The following is a 25,218-nucleotide window of genomic DNA, read 5'->3' as shown; positions in this document are numbered from 1 at the left end:
GACTGCTAAATGATTTTGTTTTTATTTTCTACTTATTTTATTTTGATGTGTAAATTTGGATTTTATTGAAGGAGCTTGTCTGTTTCAAAAGTATTATTGAATTGTATTTAGTTTGTTGTATATTGTCTTCTGTTTAAATGTATGATTTTTTTGGTTTATAAACCTTGGCTGTGGTTTCGCTAGATAGTAGATAGGGACAAGAGTTGGCGGTGGGTGGTGATGACTAGCTGCCTTCCCTCTAGTCTTACACTGCAAAATTAGGGACGGCTAGCACAGATAGCCCTCGAGTAGCTTTGTGCGAAATTTCAAACAAACAAACAAACAAAAGATAGGGACAATGGGAATCTCGTTAATCCATTCATGCGCGTCACTAATTAGATGACGAGGCATTTGGCTACCTTAAGAGAGTCATAGTTTTAAAAGTCTCATTGAGTGTTAGATTCCTTATTCCTGAGTTCCTTGCGATGCCAACATGATTTTCCTTTCGATGTACGTGAATTTGATTACATAAATGCCTCAAGCCAGTTGATAAACAAACTTTTTAAAAAAAATCGAGCTTACCAGAACGAGCGCATGAGATAAGCGAAAGACACAAAGACAGTCCTTAAAGTTGATCAATGAAATTCGATCCTTGGATAATTGTTCTGATTTGTAAGAAATTACATTTGAGATGGAAAAGAGTCGTAAAGATATCTTTAAAGAGAATATTTTTACTGTTTTTTCTGAAAAACGATTTTCAATGAAAAAGTAATTTGTAATGTGAAATCGATGTTATGGTTTTCAGCATCTTCGTCATGCGTGATCGACCCTTTCTTTGGTTTTTCCTTTTATCTAAAACTAAAATTGTTGCTGTTTTTACCAGTAGTTATTATGTATGTTATTTTAATTAAAGTCTTAATACTTATAGCAGTCCTTTTTAGAAAACAATAGTAATTCTTGGTGGGATAACAATATTGATAGTTTAAAATTATTATTATGTGTTAACTTAATGGGTCTTGCAAGTGGTTACGGTGGTGTCGAAAAAGATAATACGACTTATATTAAACTTATCTATGGTAAATGGAATTTTGCTTTTGGATGTACGGAATAAAGTTATTCGTTGTGTGCTTCTTTATCTGTGTGCCCATAATTCTTCGGTATAAGTATATCGTATAATTCATAATGATTTAAATTTATAAATGCATATGTATGTGTGTGTATATATGAAAACTTTTAAATTAAATGTCTTCATTTTCTCTTACTTTTATATCAAATCGTGTACTGTCATGAAAAAAACAACTATTTTTGAAAAACTGTAAATCACTAATTATATATATTTAGAAAATTAAAATTTAGTTTCTACTAACTCTAATATTCCACACATACTATTCTAAACGTTATTTTCAAACATGTTAGGACAATTTTAATCGTTATTATTTTTCCTAATTCATTAAAACACAATGAACTAGTGAAAAGTTTATTTTCCTATGAATGATAGCACCGTCTTTTACTTACGCTCAGGCACTTTAATTATTGTTTTAATTGTAGATAAATAACTATTGAAATAAAACAGCAGAAAAAATGCAACACTTATCTAAGTTTTATATTAAAGTAATGTTTGTATGGCTTATGTATAAGTTTAAAAAGCTCACCTTATAAGTGGTAGGTCCAATTGCATGGCATTAATGTATCGGTTGCCAGCCACCATAAGTTGTGATTTGATATTCGCTGCCAAGTTTCCTTCTGTAAACTAATAAAATAAGCAATAGTCACCACAATATGATGGCCACTGTCGAACTGAAAGCATAGTTTTTATGTGATTTTCGTTCATTCTCACTAATACATGTAAATGTGCATGATAATTGCATTTTCAAAAGTCTTGTTTGAGGTGAATGTTTTGTTCTCTTACAGGTGATGAATATAATCTATTAATAATAAATGATTATATCATTCAGAAACTTCACGATTCAAATTATTGTACATTCAACACACTGACCACAAATGTAAAAATTATGATTAACATGTTTTAAAGGGTTAAATCCTAAAAAAATTCCTATGGACGAAACATAAAGTCTCAAAATACTTTTTCTAATGCAGTATCTTACGTTACAATAGAGCATTTGGTCGTAAACTGTTTCAACTTAGCGAACAATATACATAACGTACAACTATATATAAAGTAATAAAAACAAAAAGAGTATAAATATATAACCAATTTCTATTTTCAGATATTCAGTTACTTATGATATTGTATCTTCCTTTTTAACTGTAGTGATTACACAAGTATTTTGATTATCCATTGAATGGCAAGCATCTGATTAGTTGCCTCAGGCTATAGGGAAGTAGTAACAGAGCTTGAGACCACAGTGTCGGGTGATGTCAAAGTTTGATGTTGTGTCCCTAGAGGAGTACTATGCTAGAGGTAAAAAAATTCAAATAATTTTGTAAAGTTTAAGCTCAAATTTGTTTCGCTAGATGATAAACTAATAGGTGCAGAAAGATCCAAAGTGCAAAATGATGAAATCATCGAGCATGCACCAGTAAGTGTTGTAGAGCAATACGTGATTACATCACCAATATCATAGCTTTAATAACACTTCAGTAATAAGAATTGAAATCGGTTTGCCATCTAATTTGCATAACTTAATTCTTATAGTTATACTAGTTGGCCCGTCATGGCCAGGTGGGTTAGGGCACCCGACTAGTAATCCGAGGGTCGCGGGCTCGAATCCCAGACACACCAAACATGCTTGCTCTTTCTGCCGTGGCGGCATTATAATGTCACAGTCACTCCCATTATTTGTTGGTAAAAGAGTAGCCCAAGAGTTGGCGATGATTGATGATGACTAGCTGCCTTCCTTCTAGTTTTACACTGCTAAATTAGGGACGGCTAATGCAGGTGACTCTTGTGTAGCTTTGCGCAAAATTAAAAAAAAAAAAAACAAATATTTTTATTTCTTAAGATAAGTTTTATCTTATTAGTGAATTTCATAGTTTTCACTTCAATAATACTCAAAGACTTAAAATTATTTTTAAAACTAACTTGAGTAATGTACTTCTTAAAATTAAAATAGTTTATCTTACACAATCCTGAAAATCAAATGTTGTTATTGTTTTATAAATAAAACGTTAAATACCTAATTATTCATACAGTGCACTTATAATGCAATGTTCTGTAAAGTTTAACTGAACGTTTTACTTATATTATTATGCTAGTAAGTTTATGTAATCATGGAAAGAATTATTTCAAACTGTTTTTATAAGTGAAGCATTCCAATTCTAGAAATATAGCACATGTATCTCAGGACGGCTGGAGTGGGTATTAACAATTTTACTAATAAAGCGTTACGTACATTGCAACAAATCAATACGTACACATATTTATAGGATTTCAGCTTTGTTTTATTTTTCAGGAATCGCCAACTCACAAAACATCAGACATGTTGGGCAAAAACAAATGGTATTTCATAAAACTTAAAGTATATACTAAAATTGAATAGTTCGAATCCTCACTTAGATCGTAATCATTTAACACCATAAATATAACTCTGATCTTAATTATTCATAATGGATCAACTGTGTGTGATGTTACCTAATAATAGTTCTATGAAATATTTTGACAGCAATACTTTGATAAATTATGCTACTCAGCTACAGTGATCTATAGACCGTCAATGATCATGAGATGTTGCCTTGGTCAAATTAATGTAACTTCAGGGTTGACATAAAGTACCTTATGGTACTAATTGCTAGTTTTTCAATCTGTATTGTATAAAATAAAGTCATTACAGTGACCCTGGAAATTAATTAAAATAACATACCAAATAATAAAATCGCTTCTTAAACCTGACCAAAATCTTAAACTTAGTTATTTCGCTTACCCAAAAAGTAAGACTTAATGTGAATGATAGAGCTTCCATATCACTCGATCCTGCATTAAGAACATTACTTCATTTGATAATAATCGTATTTTAACGGAGTTTAATGTAATTTCATATAATATCAACATGCATGGGGGATTTTATTAACTTTACACCTGCAGTATTAAGCGGTTTCTGACTGTTCAACCTAATACAAAAAAGAAACCTAAAGGTACCATATTTGGAATAGCTAAAATCAAGAGGCAAAGAACATTGACTTCAGATTTTTCAACAAGTAATCATGACTCTTCTTCTGCATTAAAAGTCCTGCCTAAATACATAGTCTGAGATAGAGCTCTTTTTTTTTTTTAATTGGAGAGCGTTAGTGGAACAAATATTATCCTTTAGTAGTTGAATTTCCCATATCACGTTGAGAGGATGAATACTTCGATTCAGTCCAATTGTATCTTCATCTGAAAGCAAAGTCTGGGAAACCAAATGGAACCAACATAAAATAGAGGAAGATATCTTTGTTTTTGTCAGTCTGTTTCTTAATTTTCTGTTTTCTAAAGTGGATGTACACTTAAAAGATAAGCTCATTTTTTCATCTTAAAATTTTTATTCATATAAAGCATACAAAGAACTTTACTGAGTTGTCATGTAGAAGCTAAGGGGAGTGGTTTGATACTATTTATTTGGGTGAAGTACATTTGAATAGTTTTGATTATCTTAACTTTAACGATGTCAACAGAAATGGAATAAAAGATCGTTGCATTAAGAAATGTGATAATCAGACAGTTGGTATAATTAACTATCTACATTCAGACATTCTTTTGCACAACCATTTTTTCTGAATGGATTAAATGTAAAAACACATCTCATGCAAAGTAAAACTGAATTTCGTATTATATCAAGTAACAAATTGCAATTCAAGATCGTTTAACGACTCTTTTCTATTTATGCTAAAAATGTAATATTAAAGTCTTTACGGCTCCTATTAAAACATTTCAGCAAGTAAGAGCTAAATATCCTTTAAAATATGTAATATTCAGTTCATTTTCAACTTCACAAGAAAACTTAACAAATATCTATCATCTATCAGTAATGTATTTTCGGGTGTTGAATCCACGTGTATTATTATAATATGGACTTGATGATATATGATGAATTTAATGAATTTGAAATAAATATCCATGCAGTTGTAAACATTACAATATCAATTTTGTGACAATCAACATCGAGGAAAATTAGATTTCTGCTCAGCTTTGCAAACACATTTTGATGTAGTTGTGTAAGGTTGAAGCTATGAAACATTAGTTAATGGAACAGAAAAGAAGTTTTAAGATCAAGCAATTGATATTAGCTATGACGAATATTTTATACGACATAAACTCTTTGCCTTGAACCTAAAACTTGGTCTATCTGCTGGAAATTTACACACACGAAATAGAGAAATTTAGAAACTGAAATATGTTTTTGGTAGTGCTTTGCCCAACACTGTAAATATTCTTGTTCATGCAGAACTTCAGTAAATTTTAGAAATTAATCATTCAAGCTTTGAACCGATAAAGATGGTAAGGATATGCTGTTTTTATGATACTTTTGTTTCAAAATAGCTTAATGTGAAAGCACTTTTAATATATAGATATGTATGTATGTTTTTCTTGTTTGCTAATTGGCTAGAGCTTTATTATGAGAAATGAAGAACAGCAGTATTAAAATTTATAGATTTTGTTTGACATTCCAACATAGGACATCTAACAAACTTTGGATAAGTCCATTCTTTCTCTACATTATCACAGAAATTGTCACTAGTAGGTTTTAATAAGTTTATCTGTAGTATTTTTTCATGGAACAATACAAAATCCGCTCTTCAGTTTTTCAGGCTAAACTTAATTCTTAAAGTCTAATGAAAATATTTTTTTCTTTGAAAAAGCATATTTTATAATGATAGACACCATACGCTAAATACGATATTCAGTAATTATACACTAAATCAATCCTTAAAAATATTTGAACCATAAAATCAAGCCTCCTAGTGACACAACGGTATGTTTGTGGACTTATACTGCCAGAAACCGAGTTTCGATACCATTAATAAACAGAGCACAGATAGTTCTTTGTGTAGCATTCTGCTTAAGCACAAACAACATCATAAAACCAGAACCTCAAAAATGAGAATTAACAATTTGTTACTAATCACAAAGAATGTTATAATAACTCTAATATATACAAAGAAGGAGGAGTTTTATAAACTATATTATAATGGCTCGTGCATTGTCCGTACATTGACACTTGTCCGTCATGCCAATGTTTCTTTGAATGACCCTGTGGACTTTGAACTCTGATGTACGAGTCAAGAGTTAAGTTAAACTGACATTTAGATAGTATCAGTCTGAATATGAAATGAATGCTTTCATATTTGTTACAAACATTTTATAAATAGTGTGGGCGATGTGTGTTGTCTTCAGTTGGAAAAACGATAAGTCTTCGGATTTACAACGCTGAAATTAGGGGTTCGACTCCCGTTGGTAGACACGGCAACAATTCCCGTATGACTTTCCTAAAATAAAACACACCTATGCTATGTATATTGTTCATTTAATTATAGTTTTATATCAAATAAGCTACATCAGTTACCTTAGTGATTTAATTTTATATTTCAAAATGAATGTTCTACAGTGACTAAAGCATGATAAGTGTTAATATTAAATTTATTGAATTATAAAAGATGAAAAATTAATTAAGTGAAAGAACTTTTGTTTTACACTAAGTCTTGTGTTTTACTAACGAACAAGCATTTTTGTAAAATTAACATACAGAGTTTAATAACTTAAGGGTAAAATGAGAAATACGATTAAAAACAGCTATGTACATGGAGTGTATATAAAAACATAAGTAAAACGTAAAGCCAAACTTTGTAATTAGTGAAATATGCATTATGTTTGAAGAATTGGAATGCTTCACTTATAATAACAGCACAAAATAGTCCTTTTCAGAATTACATTGACTGTCAGTAAAATAATATAAGTAAAACGTACAGTTAAAATTTAAAGTTAATGAACATTGGATTATTTAGGTTGAAATTAGGTATTTAGCATTTTGCTTAAAAACCAATCATAAATAATCCTTTTCAGGACTATAATAACTGTAAATTTCATCATAATGACAAAACCAGTGTTAAAGGAACAATTGAGATTGAAACGGTAGTTTCTACTTTGTAATGTGATGCCTTTGATACTTATCTAGAATTTCTTACAAATAAACACAAAAGGAAAGAGTAAGATTGTAGATCAAAATTTTAAACTGAATAAATATTTAGACTGAAAACTTTAGATTAAATTGAATTTTCAGAATTATGTAAGATGAACTTGTATGTTTGTGCAACGAAAACTTCTGGAAACTAGATGAAACATTGGTTTTAATTATTATTATTGAAGTAAAACGAAACTTATCATATCGTTGACGTAATCACATGTTGATGAAATATGTTAATTTACAGCATCATCTTGTGGATCGTTTGTGAATCATATGCACACTCAATGATTTCATTATCTTGCACTTAGGAATGTTCCTTCTCTATCAGCACACTCACTGCTAACACAACGTGGAACTATGACTTAACAACATTTTTATCACCATTTCTCAACCCTAGTAATATGCTTCTGGCTACATAATGGGAAGTTTGATGTTACGTCACCTGCTTGTCTCTCGTCTCCTCCCAAATAGCCTGAAATAATTATTCAGGCACTTTTTCATGCAACAGACTGAGTAACTAACTCTTGTAGTGATAAACGTCTTTGAAATATTTTGTAATTGTAGTTCTAATGCTTCTGAAAACGGTGTTTTGGAAAATATTTGATTTTATCTTCTTTTGTGATAAAACAGCTATTAAAGTTTGTTTATAACAGAAACAAATTGTATGCAGCAAGCTATACTTTTCTTAGCTGGTTGATACACAGCTTGTTCAAATTGAAATATATATAAATATAATAAACAAAAAGTCCACAAGAGTTATTTAACTACTTCAACCAAACTTAAGTGACTTAATACCGAAGTATTAAAAGTACAAGAGAACTACTCTAGGCAAGTCGCAAAGGATTAATAACTCTTAACAAAGAATATAATTAACTGGTATACCAAAGGTGACTTTGCTTTACTTATATTGAAAACTCAACCTATACACAATCGTAACTACTTGGCTCTACTTACATCAGAAGCGTTTAACTGGTAAAGACATATTGGGATAGCTTGGTACCAAGAATCAGGCAAAGGAGTTGAAACATCTTTGTTTGGTGTAATTTTGTCACCTGGAAGGCAACAAAATCAATTTCCAATCTATTTGTCAATGTTTGTTGTATGGTTATAGACTTAGATGAGTTTGGTTATTTATTTATATAGGCTCACTTTATAGCTAATATTTGTTTTAAATAACTAAATGTGTGTGTTTATGTGCTTAGAGAAAATTAATACTAATAGAGTTAAGTAAACAAAATCAAAAGGAAGTACTCCATTAAAAACAGCAAATACAAACTTCTGACTACATATTAATTTATTATAACCACAAACAAGCCGAAACGAAATATATAAAATATTTTTAAAATGTTGCACTAATTGAAAGTATCCAGGGTACAAGCTATAATGTGGGATATAAAATGTACCCTATTTTTAGGAGGTGACTGCGAAAGTAAGACCACATTGCGCTGGAGATACACCGTCTATTAGTTTAAACTTTCATTCGCCAGTCTTACATAAAGAAAAATAAAGTAAAGGAATAGCAATATAAATAATATATACAGAAATATAAATTAGGAGAGCGAGATGTGGTACTCAAGGCTATAACGTTCCACATCTATATCACCCTTCACTGCCTACAGACACTTATGGGAAGGCGACCGCTCTCCAAAGTAAAGAAGAATAAAAATAAGATACTACCATTTGCGGATAAGTAAGTTAAATAAACTTACCTCTTGAAATTAGCATTAAAGCGCCCATTATGGTAGAAAGACACTAACTGGTAGCCCAGTAAACGAATTACACTAGTATGAAAGGTTCCGTACAGTTATCTAAACTAACTAATATAACTCTCAACCACTATCTATTAAGTTTACTGTAACTATCATGCTCTAAACAAGTCTTTTATGTGGTAAGGTGTACATCCGCACAAAGTAGTGGCAAGTTGTTAAATTATCTTATTCATAACCAAAAATAGTTATTAAAATTTTAGTAAAATTTATTTATTTATATTTATTTAATACATTTCTATACATATATGTATTGATGAACACTGTTTAATTACTCTTTTTACTTTATTGATAATGCATTTCGATAACAATGCGCATTTTGAAATATCGCTAAATAACAATTTGTAATCGTTTCTTTCTTCCTGCTTACTTATAAATATATGCTTCAGGTATCTGATGCAATATTACAGCTTAATTACCATACTTAATTTTTAAACGTTTCATGCAGATTTTAGATGAAGATTTGCAATAAAATACGGATAAGGTATAAGATAAGAGTAGTTATAGGAGTTGTTCAGTGACAAAAGGATGCTGCTGCCTTGGCGTAATACAACTTTTATGTAATAGACAAAGGTTGCCACTTAAGGGTTACATAACTATTGTTTAACAAACATAAAAAAACACGTTGTTAGGGCCACAAAGTGGCATCAGGTGTAGATCAATGTGTCGACAACTTTATCGTAGCAATCAAATACTTAAAATTATTATTTGTAGTATTAGGTTCACAATTATCACAAATACAGATTTGCTTTACATGTTAAAAATTAAATACACTTTACAAAGAAGGACAGTGATTACAAAAGCAGGTAGAGTTATTAAGGATGGTGTTTGTATAAGTAACATTAGGCGGATAGTTCAACGGGATGGTGAGTTCATTATAGAGTATCTACATACGTCATCTGTGACTTAATTTTACAAGTAAACTATTACTTTTGTGTATTATGTATTTATAATAAATTATTTCTTGACAAAATAATTCATAGGATAGTGTTACTGTAAGTGGATGATGGTGGTAAGGCAAGTGTTACCATAGTTCATAATATGATCAATCAATCAATAGTATTTTACCTTATTAATAAAGCATACTTTTAGAAATATTTGAACTGTAAAGAAATGCGTTTTCATTATATAATCTTTGAATATCATGTAATAATTTAACATACAAGCTTACAGATCCACTAGTTTGGTTTCATGTACTAAATATATTTTATACTATTTCTCTGTACATATAACTATGAATTTTATTGGGTAAGGAATTAAATGATTTATTGAGAACGTTTTGACAGTTTTAACTTAAATATTGCATATATTTTATAAAGGCTGACAGTGCTTTTGTGGTCGGATCATATTATTACAAGATCACACTAATGATTGTGTAAGTTAAGGAAAACAGTTTAATTAAGAACAGTGTTTCTATAGTTCTATATTTAAAAACGGCTGGTATGAGTAGAGAAAGCACTAATGGAGGAGCGAACAACGGATTATTATTTCATCACAGTTTCAAGAGTTCATTATTATTTATAACATCAACTGTTTCAATTTTACAAGTAAAACAATTACTTGAACGAGACGCTTGTAATAGCAATACGTCAACTTTTATCATTGTATTATCTTAATCTCTCCATTTTTTGAATGAGGCAAATTTTATCAACAATAACTTACGTTAAATATTTTTTTACAATTATCTGTTGCTTTATTAGTATTGAAGTTGTCACTTGTGTATTTAACTTGCATAATATAGTTTTGTGCACTTTCTGAGGTTTTATATTTAAAACACTTATCACAAATTCATTTATATAACTGATATATTGGTTAACATCTATTCACTCTGAAAAGGATGCTTATTTAAATGTTATGTTAATTTTTTTATGTTTATGTATGTATTTATTCCAGTAAAAGGTTCTTTGTAAATAACAATGTTTTACGATTATTATTTTTGCCTTTCTGTATAGATATTTCCAGAAGCCTTGTTTCTTGATAAATTAGAAGTGTAGACATAATGCTGAATTATTTCTACTAAAACACATCAGTAAAAAACAGATATAAACAATTTTTCTTTTGCAACAGATATTAAGAAATATAGTGTGTCTAATACAATTGCTGACTGAACATAGTTGACGTGATCTAGATTCAAACCCACTGATTCTATAAGGTTTATCACAAAATTGATCATTGAATGCATGATAGAATTCTTCTGGCTAAACAGTAATCCCCATAAACTAGTACAATATAGAGTCAATAACATCTGGAATTAGAAAGTTTTGTAGCACACACACAAATATACACATTACTAGTTTGTAACGACATATATGAGACTAAAGTCATAACACTTTAAAATGCATATATTAAACATTTATTAAAAATCAGAAATTCTATTGCACTGTAAGAAATAAACCTATTAATTCAACAATGTGCAGTTTCATACATGAATGAGCTTAGACTATAAATAATAGTTTGTAATCATCTGTACTTTACAAAAAATAAGTTATATACACTAACCAGTTATAACAATACATACATATCATCTGAAATTTGTGTTCTTCAGTTCTCCTTTAAATGCATTATTTTTCTTATTTATGAATCATGATCTATTTTACGTTAGCTATCGACTTTTCTAAGCCTTATTTTCATATGTTTAAATATTAACAATCTTATGATCCCGTGTTATTGATCACATTATTCCACTCGGTGTAGGGACCTCCCAGGGAAGGTTCTCTTCTTTTAATTTACCTCCTTTGGGATCTAAACATCCACCCACGTGTTTGCCGTGCGTGGCAACCCGTGAAGGGAATTAGAGGATCCTGGTGGTTGAGGGGTCCAACCCTAACAACCCACTTTGGCCTTGAATTCTTGGGTCAATTGGCTGGTCCACTCGGACGAGGGTCAACCAAGTACCAGCATTGGATGTTTTCAACAGGTGTTGTGGACATTATATCTGATGCTGGTGTTTGGGTATAGTGCTCACAAAACCCTGGCGTTGCTTCAGAGTCCTTGTTTGACATTGTAGTGCGTCCGCTCGTAGGGTTCCATGTTTGGTGGGGACAGTGGGCACTGAAATTTCCCTCTCTTTATTATGGATACTCCAATTAAAAATCTTAATAAAATAATGAAAAAACAGTCTATAGGTAAACGACCACGTCTTGAGATTCTGAGCAGCAAACCTCACCATCTGTACCACCTGTTGTACCTCATGTTCTTATATTGCATTCACTTTTAGACAAATCTTTAGGGCAAATGTCTCCCTTTTTCATTCAGAAGGGACTAAAGGGACTTGCTGGTTCTCCAAAGTCATTAAAAATGCTTCGATCTGGTGACATATTGGTGGAAACATCTACATTTCAACACAGTAAACTCCTCTTGCATTCAAAGGCGATTGGGGATATACCTATTGAGGTTACACCTCATACTACTTTGATTTCATCACGAGGAGTTATTGTTAAGAGGTATTTGAAGAACATCTTAGAGTCGGAGATTCTCGTTGGTTTCTCCACCCAAGGAGTTTCTGCAGTGAGGCGTTTATCCACTCGCAAAGATGGAATTATGGTGCCAACCAATGTTCTAATTGTCACATTTACGTCACCACGTCCGCCTGTCGCCATCAAGGCAAGTTATCGTAATTGCAGAGTACAGCCATACATTCCAAACCCTCTTCAATGTTTCCAGTGTCAACGGCTTGGTAACTCAAAAACGTTATGTTGCAATTCCTTGACGTGTGCTCGTTGCAGTGGCAAGGACCATTATGCTTATGAGTGTGAAACGGACCCTCATTGCATCAAATGCAATGACTCTCACTCGTCCTACTTTCGTTCTTGCCCTAAATGGTTGGAAGAAATAGAAATGCAGCGTTTGAAAACGATTCATAACATTACCAATTCTGAGGCTCAAAAATTGCTGTCCACAACCTCATCTCGGATGTATGCTGCTGCACTTCGTTCCACAACTACTGTGGGAGTGCAGACAAGCTTCTCTGTGCGTCCTAAAGAATTGTTCTCCAAACAAATGAAAAGTTTTTGATCTCCATGGTTAACAAAGTTGATAAATCAACTTCAACACCTATCTCTGTCCTTTATATACATTACACCAAACCCCAAGATCCACAACCTTTGGTTTCAGGTACTGGCATTTCCTCGGATACGTCTTATTCTCCCACCCCAAGATGCAAAACAATCATTCGTACATGTTCTCAGTCTCTGGAACCCCTTTCAACAGCAAAGACCTGCCCAATTGACCCAGGGAAGGATCCATCGAGGTCGATAAAGCTCCCTCGAATAAGGACAGTAAGGAAAAAAGACGTGGTCGTAAACAGAAGGGTTCTCCACCCAATTTGCCTACACATAAATAAAACGGGTCACCCTGATACAATGGAACTGTCGAACTTTACGTTCTAATCTGGATGACATCGAAACACTGACTGCTTCCTACCATCCTGTTTGTCATTCCTTACAGTCACCTTTCGGCGAATTTCTTTATGACAGGCTGTGAGATGGACGAGTGCATGGAAAGGTGACACTGTTGATTGATCAGCATGTGCCCACATTGTTTTTGCCACTCGACACACCTTTGGAGGGCGCAATCATCCGTGTTTCCTTGGGTCATACCATCAATGTTTGTTCTCTCTACCTGTCACCTGGAGAGACATATGATCAATCAGACCTTGATGCGCCCATTGAACAGTTGCCCTCTCCCTTTTTCATCCTGAGGGACATCATCTCCTCTGAGGAAGTGCTGATATTGATAAGAGGGGCCGCTCTGTAGAGCATATTCTCTCTGGTTACAACCTTTCTCTTTTTAACACTAGTTTTTCTACTTATTTTTATGCACATAGTTAGTCCTTTACTGCTATTGATCTCTCAATTTGCTCCCCTTCATTATTTTCTCATTTTGCATGAAGGGTTGACAATAATCCACGAGGCAGTGATCATATTCCTATAATCTTGAGAGAGACTGGCCGTGGTCGATGCCACTCGACCCGCGTGCCCCGGTGGAAGTTGGATCAGGCAAACTAGCCCTCTTTCATTGCTCTTGCAGAACTTGATCCTGCCATCGTCTATAAGCCATCAATAGACGACTATGTGGTAGCAGTAACTGACTGTATAATACAAGCAGCTGCTCAATGTATTCCTAAAACCTCGAGATGTTTTCCATTATATCCTCGTCCATGGCAGAATCCTGCCTGCGACATCACATGGAAGGCTAAAAAACAAGCCTGGAATACTTTCCGTAGATATCCCATACTCTCAAACCGCATCGTTTTCCAGCGGGCCGTGCACATGCTCGATGGGTAAGACCTCAAAGCCAGGAGGAATATTGGATTAAGTTCACAACCAGCATATCATTCTTCTACCACCAGTTCCAAAGTCCTATAGGACAAGATTCGAAAGTTCAGTGAGCAATGTAACTCTGTCCCTCTCTCGATCTTGCTCCCTGATGGTCAGGAAGTAGCTGATACCTGGAGCATCGCCGATACTCTAGGCGAAAGCTCTTCCTGGGTATCTAGCCTCTTCTTAGCCTTCAAGAACCAGACAGAGCAATCAGCTCTTTCCTTTCGAGCTGATTGTCACTATGACTATAATCGTCCCTTTACACTGATGTAACTCAAACTGGCTCTTCATAAATCTGGCAGTACATCGGTTGGGCCTGATGATATACACACATGCTGCGCCATCTATTTCCTGCTTCTTGTGCTATTCTTCTGATTGTTTTTAACCAGATCTGGCAGGATAATGTTTTTCCTAATGCCTGGTGCCAGGCTATTGTTCTACCTTTGGAATCCTCTGGGAAGGATTCCAAGATTCCTTCAAACTACAGTCCAACTGTTTTAACGAGCTGTCTCTGTAAGGCCTTAGAGAGGATGGTTAATGCTCGTTTTGTTTGGTTCCTCGAATCACACAATCTTTTCTCACCCACCCAGTGTGAGTTCCGATGACAGCACTCCACCATGGACAAACTTATTTGACTTGAAACGTCATTTAGAAAAGCCTTTCTCAAACGACAACACCTTTTATCAATATTCTTTGACATTGAGAAGGCTTATGATACTACATGGAGGTATGGCATTTTGCGAGGCCTTCATATATATGGGTTACGTGGTCATTTGCTCATTTTTATTAAACTTTTTTTAATAGACAGGATATTTCGAGATGGTATGACTTCAACACTTTCTCGTTCTTTTCGACAGGAACTTGAAGTCCCTCAGGGCTGTGTTCTGAGTGTAACACTTTTCAGTATTAAAATTAATGCCATCACTGAATAACTCCCTCTCACTGTTGTAAACGGGCTCTTTGTCGACGACTTTCAAATCTCATATCAGTCGTCGAACATGAGGTATATTGAGTGGCAGCTACAAACTGCCCTCAATTGTTTACTGAAGTGGACCACAGCAAACGGCTTTAACTTCTCTCTCTCTCTAAAACCGTTTGCATGCACTTTGGCTGCCAATGGGGTATTCACTCTGATCCTGAACTCCGTATTGGTGAAGTTGTGCTGCCTGTGGTCCCTGAGAAAAAGTTCTTGGGGCTTATATTTGACCGTAAGCTGACCTATATACCACACATCAAGCAGCTACGGGTCAAATGTACAAGAGCACTGAACATCCTCCGTGTCCTCTCTTCCACCACCTGGGGAGCGGATCGACGTTCTGTGCTAAAGATATATTGTGCTTTTATTCGATCGAAACTCGACTATGGATCACTAGCCTATGGCTCTGCCAGACCATCGGCCTTAAAGATGCTAGACCCTATTCATCATCAAGAACTTCGGCTCTACACTGGGACTTTCTGCACTTCCCCAGTTCAGAGATTATACATTGAGTCTCATGAACCTTCTTTTCACAGCCGCCGTTTGAAACTGCCTTTACTATATGCTTCGAAACTTCGTTCCTTACCAAAGCATCCCACCTGAGATTATATTTTCCTTCCTTGAAGGGCCATGTTTTTGCAAACCATACGGTCTGCCATTGCTTCTTTTGGCCTTCGCATCCAGGCGCAGTTGGATAAATTGGGTCTGTCCTTGAATAACATTGCTGTATCCACTGATCAGCCCATCCCACCATGGCTTCTTTAAGTCTCAAATTGTGACCTATTTTTAAGTAATCTGAGAAAAGTAGACACTCCTGATTGGAAATACTGTCTCCTATTTGTTGAACATCTTTCGAACTATCCTTCCATTCCTATTTTTACAGATGGTTCGACATCAGGTGACTATGTGGGCTCTTCCATGGTTTGTTGTGGTTTGGTGGTTGCGCGCAGAATCCCCTCTACAGCTTCTTTGTTCACTGCTGAAATGTATGCCATTTTTATTGCCCTGGATCACATAGAAGCTAAGTCGTGCTCAAACTGCGCTATTTATACTGACTCGCTTAGTTCTCTACTGGCCCTTGAACCGCTTCACGTTGTCTCACACCCTGTTTTCGCCGATATTCTAAACCAGCTGGCCCATTTCTCTTTAATATCTTCTTCTATCCAGTTTTTCTGAATACCGGACCACGTTGGTATTCACGGGAATGAGCTCGCAGACACTACAGCTAAGTCTATCTGCTCTGGCACTATCACCGCTGTGCCTGTCCCATACATGGACTATGGTCCTGTATTAAAGGCTCGGCTCCGTGCCAACTAGCAGTCGACTTGGAGTGAGAAACGCGAAAACAAGCTTTTCCAAATAAAACCCTATATTGGACTTTGGCCGTCTTGCTTTCGTAAGAATCGGAAAGAGGAAGTTGTTCTAACTAGACTAAGCATTGGTCACAGTTTTTTAACTCATCATTTTCTTTTATGTGGGACTGATGCACCTATATGTTGTCTGTGTAACACTCAAGTCACAATAAGCCACATTTTACTTTCTCGTCATCGTTACGACTCACAACGACGGCATCATTTTAAGCATGTTCTTTCCCAAGGTTTGTCCATAACGTTAGACAGTATTTTTATATGCAAAAACGGCTCGTTTGGGTTGAGAAAATATTTTACATAGAAGAGCAAACAACGTTTCGACCTTCTTCGGTCATCGTCAGGTTGTTCGCTCTTCTATGTAAAATATTTTCTCAACCCAAACGAGCCGTTTTTGCATATAAATTTCTCAATAAGTGGGTTTCTCGACATCACTGGTTAGACAGTATTATTAGTGATGGTGACACTGTACACCTTGGTAATGTTTTTAGTTTTTTAAAGCCAATTAAGCTTTCTAATGCCCTTTAAGTTTTTTTTTTAATTTATACATTACACCTTTTTAATGTGGCTACCTTTTAAAAATCACAGTTCATCTAGTTCGATTTGAAATTAAAAACTGGTCGTAACATTGAATAACTCGGAACCAGGACTGGAAAGGCCAGCTTCAGGTGACTGACGGTGGTTTTTGTACTTACATGTTAGTCTTCCTAGCGAGTTATGATTATTACAGTTACACTGCAAAAAGTCCTTTACAACTTGAATTACTGTAGTTTTTCTCTTGACGTTGTAGACTAGATGTAAACATTGGTTTTATGCTATTTATCTTTTTTAAACTTTATTTTGTTTTACCTTAATTTCTTTTTATGCATTTTGCTAAATTAACTTTTAACTTTTTACCGGATGTTTGGCACAGATAGCCAAGCTACTTTGTGCCATAAAACACTAAATCAACCAACCAACCAACTATTGATAATATTTTGAAGTTTAAGCCTCAGAAAAATTACCCTTTCCACACGCAGATTTTAGAACAGATTTTCAGCAACATGCGATTACTTATCTTTCACTTACATTTTATAGAAGAATTACCAAGTATATATTAATCATCAGTTACAAATCAATATTTTGTGAAATAAATCTGCTGTTGTTAATATATGTAAGGAAAATGACATACTTAAGAAACATACTGAAACAACTGCTAACAAAGCGTTAAGTTAAACTTATATGCAAGTTATCAAACTACAAGTACCTAATTTTATAAAGTATTAACGTATGCATTTGTGTCTTAGTCTTTAATGATAAATTATACACCATAAATGTCAGTTTCTAGCAGGTATATTTGAACATTTAATAAAAATCTCTATATTTCTCATATAAAACTCATGCTTCATCATAGTCCAACATGATATCATTAATATATGCTAGCAAAATTTAACAAGCATGCTGACACATTTAAAAGAAAACTTCAAAATATACTAATTTACTCTTTACAAAAACAAAATAGGTTATTACCCTAAATAATATCAGCGGTATATAAAAATATACTTGTTCTACCAGGTTATTAGTTAAGTATAATAAAACATAGTATATGATATATAAATGACATTTCACAAAGTGATTCGAGCTAATATATCGTAATAGATAGTTTCTTTATTTTAGAAACTCTAGAAAAGATATTATGCACTTTAAACCCATAACTAAATTGTCTGTTCTCATCAGACCTTGATCCTCATATTATCCTAATATGTTATTGTCAATATATCTCAGTCAAATCACAAACTTGTCACGTAGTACACCAAGTGAAACATTTATTAATAAAATTTCAAGTTTGAAAAAGACGACTTTATCAAATATTAGACAACCAATGTCCATACATTCTATTATTGAAGCTCTTAAGAAGAAAATCCGTAAAACATTTTGACAAAAATATTTCAATTTTGTCGCTTCTTACGACAGCATACACGATTTATAAGAAAGACGATTCCTTCACTTTTTGGAGTGTAGCTGTTTAGTCACATAAGGAAATATCGTTATCACCCATCATACAACTTAAACTGTGTTGTTCAAATTTATCCTAACGTAACACTAGTCTCAGTAGCACCATCCTTCTATAGTGACACTATCCTATGAATTATTTTGTTAAAAGCTCATTTGTTGTTATACACGATATGTAAAAAATAATAGTTTTCACTTATAGACGTTGAAGACATGTTGAGAAACCCTATAGAACTTAGTAACATCGTCCGCTTATACCAAGACTACCCTTAGTAACAGTTTCCGCCTATAGAAATGCTTATTTAATGTTTTACTTATAAAGTGAAATTGTAGTAGTGATAATTATAAAAACATTATATATATACACAGAATAATAATTTTAAGACTTTGACTGTCACTTTAAAGTTGATAGCATGTTGTTCTATATCACCCTCTGGTGATTCATTTGCAAATTGTCTGCACAATCATCATACCAACATGTACTCTGGTCCACTTTGTGGCTATTGCTATATACTCTCTGATGTTTATTACATAAATGTTAGAACCACTATCCTCAGGCGGTTAGGACGCTCGACTCATATACTGTGGGTGACGGGTTCAAAGCTCCGTCACACCAAACATACTCGCCTTTTTAGCCGTGTTAATCCTATTATTCGTTGGTAAAAGAGTAGCCTAAGAGCTGGCGGTGGGTGGTGATGACTAGCTGCCTTCCCTCTAGTCTTACACTGCTAAATTAGGGACAGCTAGCGCAGATAGCCCTTGTGTAGCTTACGCAAAATTAAAAAACAAACAAATAAGCATAAAGGTTATGTAACTTGGAGGTGTATACATGAATTAATTGTTATGACCCTTTGGTGGCAGTACAATTTTCATGTTATAACAATTGAGCAACCCTAGGCAGCAGCATCCTCTTGCCACTGAACAGCTTCGATAACGATTAATAGTTCATAAACTGATGTTGCACTTGCAACATTATAGATTTATAATGTCTACTGCGTTTTATATTTTGTTGTGCTTGATAGTTTGAAAATTTTGTAACAACGGAACTATCGAGTGTGTCCAATTTTTATGTCCATGTGATTTTGTAGTGTAAAAGTTACACTTCCACAATACCTCTTTTTATTTCTGTTTCTTAGATATCTTTTGTTAACAAGATAAATATGTTAATATTTTACTGTCTCACTTTGAATTTAATCACACAAAGGTTATACGACATTAACAGCTATAAAAAGGCGTAACACCAAATGAATAGTTTTCTCTAATAATGTTGCAGTTATTTAGTATTTTAAAACTTTAGAATATTTTAAATATGTAAGAATTGTAGCGATTAATGTTCAAATCATAATCTTTACTTCTCAATACGTTACTGTTGATAAGTATTATTGCTAATTTAGCATATTAAGCTAGATATATGATTCGCTAGCAACTCTCACTTTATACAAAGAAAGCAAACGTGGTATACACTTAAGCCACATTTACAATTAAACAATCCAAAATTAATATTTCGAAATATATATTCCCTGAATGTCTGTTCACAATATAACATGTACCTCTTTACTCACCAGTTCGTTTCCAGCTGAAAGAGAATCCTGGCAATGCGCGCACTGAGTGGTGCGAGACAAATATTATATAAACATCTTTACTGGCAACAAATACTTTGGTTTCTTCTACATACCCAGACAGCAAGTAAGTCGGCGAACCACACAATATTTCTTCATCAATAGCTGCAAATTAAATCAATTAGATTTTTTTCTTTGAGGAGCTCTTAATGTGAAGTCTGTCATTATTCAGATAACTTTTGGGAAATGGGAAAAAAGCAACAGGTAAAAATATGGATTAAAGATTATTGGAAAATTCAAAAATAAAAATAATTAAAAAAAGAACAAAATAATCTGAGAAGCTAAATTAAACTATGTGCTTTTAAAAAGAGTGAAATTGAAATAAATTCCGGAAATGGTAACAGACATTGTTATAGAAGTAATTAAGATAACGAAGACACTTGATTGGTACTTTGAGAGCCAATTGAGCCATGATAGGACCTTAGAATCTCACAGCAGAGTGTGTTTTTTATGCTAATAAAAAATAAACCTTGGATGCGAGTTTTATTGTAATTCATAAGCAAATCTCAGTGAATAAGCTTTTTACGAAACCAAATTACCACAGTTAAAAATAAAAAAGATATAAAGATACTAATTAAGTTATATTTCTTTCTCAAACCAGAAATTTATTATCTATAATTCTTAGCATATAAGGAATTGTATAATTTTTATCAATGTTATTTAGTATCTTTATATCTTTTTTATTTTTAACTGTGGTGATTTGGCTTCGTAAAAAGCTTATTGTTTGTAACAATAGTGATGCAAATAAAGTTGGTAAAAAATAACTCTGTTAGTTTCTGTAAAGATTAATCGTACAATGCAAGATTTCAAGAACACAATTTTTATTTACCACTAATAAACTTGATTTATTTATTTAAAGTGAATTCACAGTTGGCCCATCAAGGGAAATTTACGAATTTATGTACAGTACTAACCTGGGCTAATCATAATTGTATCACCAACTTTCTCGTCAAGATGAAGTGCACTCACAGTTATTTCAATCCCACCATTTTCATGCGACTGATTATCTCGTAGAATCCATGTTTTTATAGTATTTGATGGATAACGCCCCAAAAAATCTATTTGGATATTTCCGGAATCTTTCACAATAACCTTCTCATCTATAGCTGGGTGATTGTTTTATAAAGAAGGAATGAGAAGCAATTTGAACAAATTATACCTCTTAACATCGATACAAACTATCACTTCAGTTAATTTTATGCTACTTGATGTAAAATATTTTAATTAATAATGAAGGATAACTTACCCTAGAAATATTAAAGATCAAAATGTTGTGAAATATTTATGGTTTTCAAAGTCTTATACCTCTAAATACATGCGGAAGTTAATATCAAATATAAATCTTTGAATACTTATAGCAAATAACTATAATATAGACTAAATATGAAGAAACGTGTACAATACATTTAGAAAGTAATATAAGTGCAATTCAAATATTTCAATATATCTAACAAACAATGAATAATGAACGGAAGTTTGTAAGCATATGTATTTAAATATTAGTGGTCTTCTCTTATTTGTAGGTGATTTTTCAATAGCTACAAGTGACATTAAAAGATTATTAATGGTGTATCATCAGTTACATATGACATTTTAACAGTTAGAAATGATATATCAATATTTATAAGTGATACATTTACCAGTTTAAGTGATATTTCACAATTATTATAAATATTACAATAGTTATAATCACAATATACTTCTGACAGCTATAAGCAATTAAACATAAAAAATACATTTTCCTTATAGATAACCAACCTTATACCATGATCAACTGAATATTTTAGTTTCAAACTATATCAGTTACCATCAGATCAGCTATATCGAAGAAAACAAGTATCATTCATACAAGTCTTTTAGTGTAGGTAAGTAAACTAGAAGTGATACTTTAACGGTTATTAGTGATATTTAACCAGTTATAAATGTTATTTCAACAACTGGAAATGATGTTTCAAAGCTGTTATGATATTTTAATACTATAATACATTTTAACCAGGCAAATTAACGCCTTTCTTCTTCTACTAATTAATTCACATATCAGTATGAAATAAGCAATATTTAACCATTGTACTTATAGTTTCAACAATATTTTAACCTTTTTTTACTTACACATATCCATATACGTCACAAAAACACATTAACATTATTTCTATCAATTTATATACAGACTTACTTCTTGGAACTCCCTCGTAACAAATGGACAAGTTTTGATGTTTAGAAATTCTGATATTCAACCATGCTTCTCCCCTCCAAACAGATAATTTCTCGATTTTATTTAGAGACGTGGTATTTTTGTATGAAGTTATTAAAGTTTCTTCTCGAGTTGGTTCAACCCCATATCCAATATCTAGTTGGTAATCTTCGAAATAATTGAAGCTTTTATGTTCAATAGTGATGAAGATGATGGTGGTATCAGGATTTTTCAGAAGAATACGGTAAGTAAAAGACTGTGAAAACGCAAAATCTAAATTGTTAATATATCTGTATCAAAGTAAATCTGCTAAAATTGCAACTACATTAGCGATTTAGTGTGTAAAATTATTATTTTATAATAAGCCATAAAAATACACACGGAAAGTGAACTTTAAATTGAAATTGACATATTATTAGAAAGAAAGATAAAACTAATTTCCCTGATTTTATATGTAATGACATGAAAGTGAATCGTATTGCAAAGCTAAATTTGTTTTTTTTTCGCGTAAAGCAGCAAAACGGCTATCCGCGCTAGCCGTTCCAAATTTGTCAGTGTAGGACTAGAGGGAAGGCAGCTAGTCATCACCATCCACCGCCACTCTTGGGCTACTCTTTTACCAACGAATAGTTGGATTGACCGTCACATATTATAGCGCCCCCACGGCTGAAAGGGCGAGCATATTTGATGTGACGGGGATTCAAACCCGCGACAAAACTTAGTATTTTGAATATAGGCTATTTGTAATAAGCATGTAAAAATAATTTCTATCTTGAATAATAAAGAAAATGAAGAGTAATTTTGGCTCAGTTTTTATTTTCTATTGATGTAAGAGAGTAATGGTGTTTAATAATCTTCCTCAGAGTCTTAATACAGGGTGTTCGGAAAGTCACTGTGCACTTATATATTTATTAACAGACATGTTTCAATATAGAATATAGGAGGTAAATATGAATGATAATTATAAACAATGTTAAAAGTGACCCCTGTTGGCATCAATACATGCTTGAATCCTTCTTATTTTGTTTCTAAACACCGCTATCAGTTACTGGCTTGCAATAGACAATAAAATATGATTACACAACTGCACAGTGACTTTCCAAACATCCTGTATTATATAAGGTTTTTTTTGTTTGTTTCAGATTAATAGAAAATATACACCATTCTGATATTAAAAAGAAAATCATAACTGAAACAAAAGAATTCTGCAACTGATCTATTATTAAAAATATAAATATGACACTTAAACAACGGTTAGCTAGTATATGAAGCCAGACGACCCCAGTGGCATAGTTGTAAGTATGCGGACTCCCACTTCTAGAAATCATTTGCTGCAATGGTTTTCTTCCAACGGGATGCTAATCAAAATATACCATCTCTATAAAAAGCCGTTGCTTTGAGTTTAACTTCAATGATGTTAAATCTTTCTATTTAATTTTTTCTCACAGAATTGTCGATGATGCGTAAAAATACAAGAAGCCAGTTCCGTTCTGTGGCATATGTTTAATTTAGTAATAAACAGACCCAAACGTTTCTTATTGCTAAAATGTTTAGTATGTAAGAGCTCTTTACTTAAATAAATACAGCTGATATTTCAAATATCCATATTAATAGAGGTTTCTCATGGTTAAAATACTATACTCTTAAACTGAAATATAAAAGATAATCGTCTTTCATGGAACACTTAATCCTGTTATTCGACTTAAAGTTATGATGTAAACATCAGACAATATTTAATGTTATTAAGTCTGATGCAAAACTATTAAATACAGAAAAATTTTATAATTGTAGTATATGGAACAAGAGAATTTATGAATATGTAATAAGAAGAGTAAAGACATATAATATTAGTTTTCGTTTTATTTTCATGTGCTTAGGCTCAGAGTATTAAGAATAAACTTAATTATTTCAGGGCCTCAATTGAAATGAAGGATCACAATAATATAGAAATTCTTAGTTAGATTTGGAGAATGGTCTTGATAGAAGTGATTTTGAAATTGTAGTTTTTAAAAGTGTAAAAAATGTGCTGATAATACCAACAATGTCATCAGTATAACATTTGTAAAAAGTGGAAAGTTTTACTTCATAAGTAACAAAATTTTATATTTAGCCAATAAACTATAAAGCAAAAGAAGTACCATTTCAGTCCCCACAGCTACACATTTTCTTCGTTGATAAAATTTGCTATTGAAGAAGAATCTATTCAGGGTTGGGTGCATAAAAACAAAAGTTTCTGACCACCCCTGGTTGTCTTTCAGCCCCAAAATTGTTTTTGACGCATGAAAGATTTTTAAACTAACATTTCTGCTGCGAATATTGTTTTGTTTTGTTAATACAAGATCGGCAACACGTAAGAAAATACATGGTGGGGAGGTGTTATTGGAATTAATATGAATAACATATAAAGACTAAGAGATGGATAATCGATAAAACACCATACAAAGTTTTTAACGTATTGTTGATTAATTCATTCAAGTCATGAAGTTGCTAAAACTTACTGGTTTCGTAATAGTAAAGTAAATGGAATTTTACGTTGTATTTATTAAATAACTAACTAATTATCTCTCTACTTAGATCTCGTTTAAGATATTCTCTATACTTCAATCTTACATAAGTTTACAAAATTATCGTTACGATAAACGTCTTTACATTATTTTCTTATATTCTGAACTAGCTAGGCTACATTTAGAGAAGTTTTATATTTATAACAAGGTAATTAGCTGTTGGGAGTATTAGTAATTGACATTTCGGAAGAGTTAAAAAGGAAATTGATAATTTTCTTAAAGATTAAAATTAGATTTAGATTTTTACTTTTCTCAAATGACAGCCTTGAATGACCAAAATTTTTTTATTTCTTCCTGATGACGAGAGACCCATTTGAAGTACAAA

General features: G+C 32.8%; 1 protein-coding gene across 2 annotated transcripts in view; it reads right to left on the bottom strand.

Annotated features, from left to right (window-relative positions):
• Window positions 1–25,218, bottom strand: part of LOC143244684 (uncharacterized) — a 52,968-nt gene that overhangs the window by 9,342 nt on the left and 18,408 nt on the right. Inside the window, exons 3-7 of one of the 2 annotated variants that reach the window (XM_076489782.1) lie at window positions 22,312–22,585; window positions 21,053–21,244; window positions 20,082–20,243; window positions 8,052–8,149; window positions 1,632–1,729 (exon numbers count right to left, since the gene is read on the bottom strand). In XM_076489782.1, coding sequence (XP_076345897.1) covers window positions 1,632–1,729; window positions 8,052–8,149; window positions 20,082–20,243; window positions 21,053–21,244; window positions 22,312–22,585 — 824 coding nt within the window. The remainder of the gene's footprint in view (window positions 1–1,631; window positions 1,730–8,051; window positions 8,150–20,081; window positions 20,244–21,052; window positions 21,245–22,311; window positions 22,586–25,218) is intronic. The other variant, XM_076489783.1, reaches the window with a different exon arrangement.

Source organism: Tachypleus tridentatus, chromosome 2 (genome assembly GCF_004210375.1).
Source record: "Tachypleus tridentatus isolate NWPU-2018 chromosome 2, ASM421037v1, whole genome shotgun sequence".
Classification (NCBI taxonomy): domain Eukaryota; kingdom Metazoa; phylum Arthropoda; class Merostomata; order Xiphosura; family Limulidae; genus Tachypleus; species Tachypleus tridentatus.
Note: the sequence above shows the minus strand (reverse complement) of the source record. Positions and strands in the feature narration are given on the sequence as shown.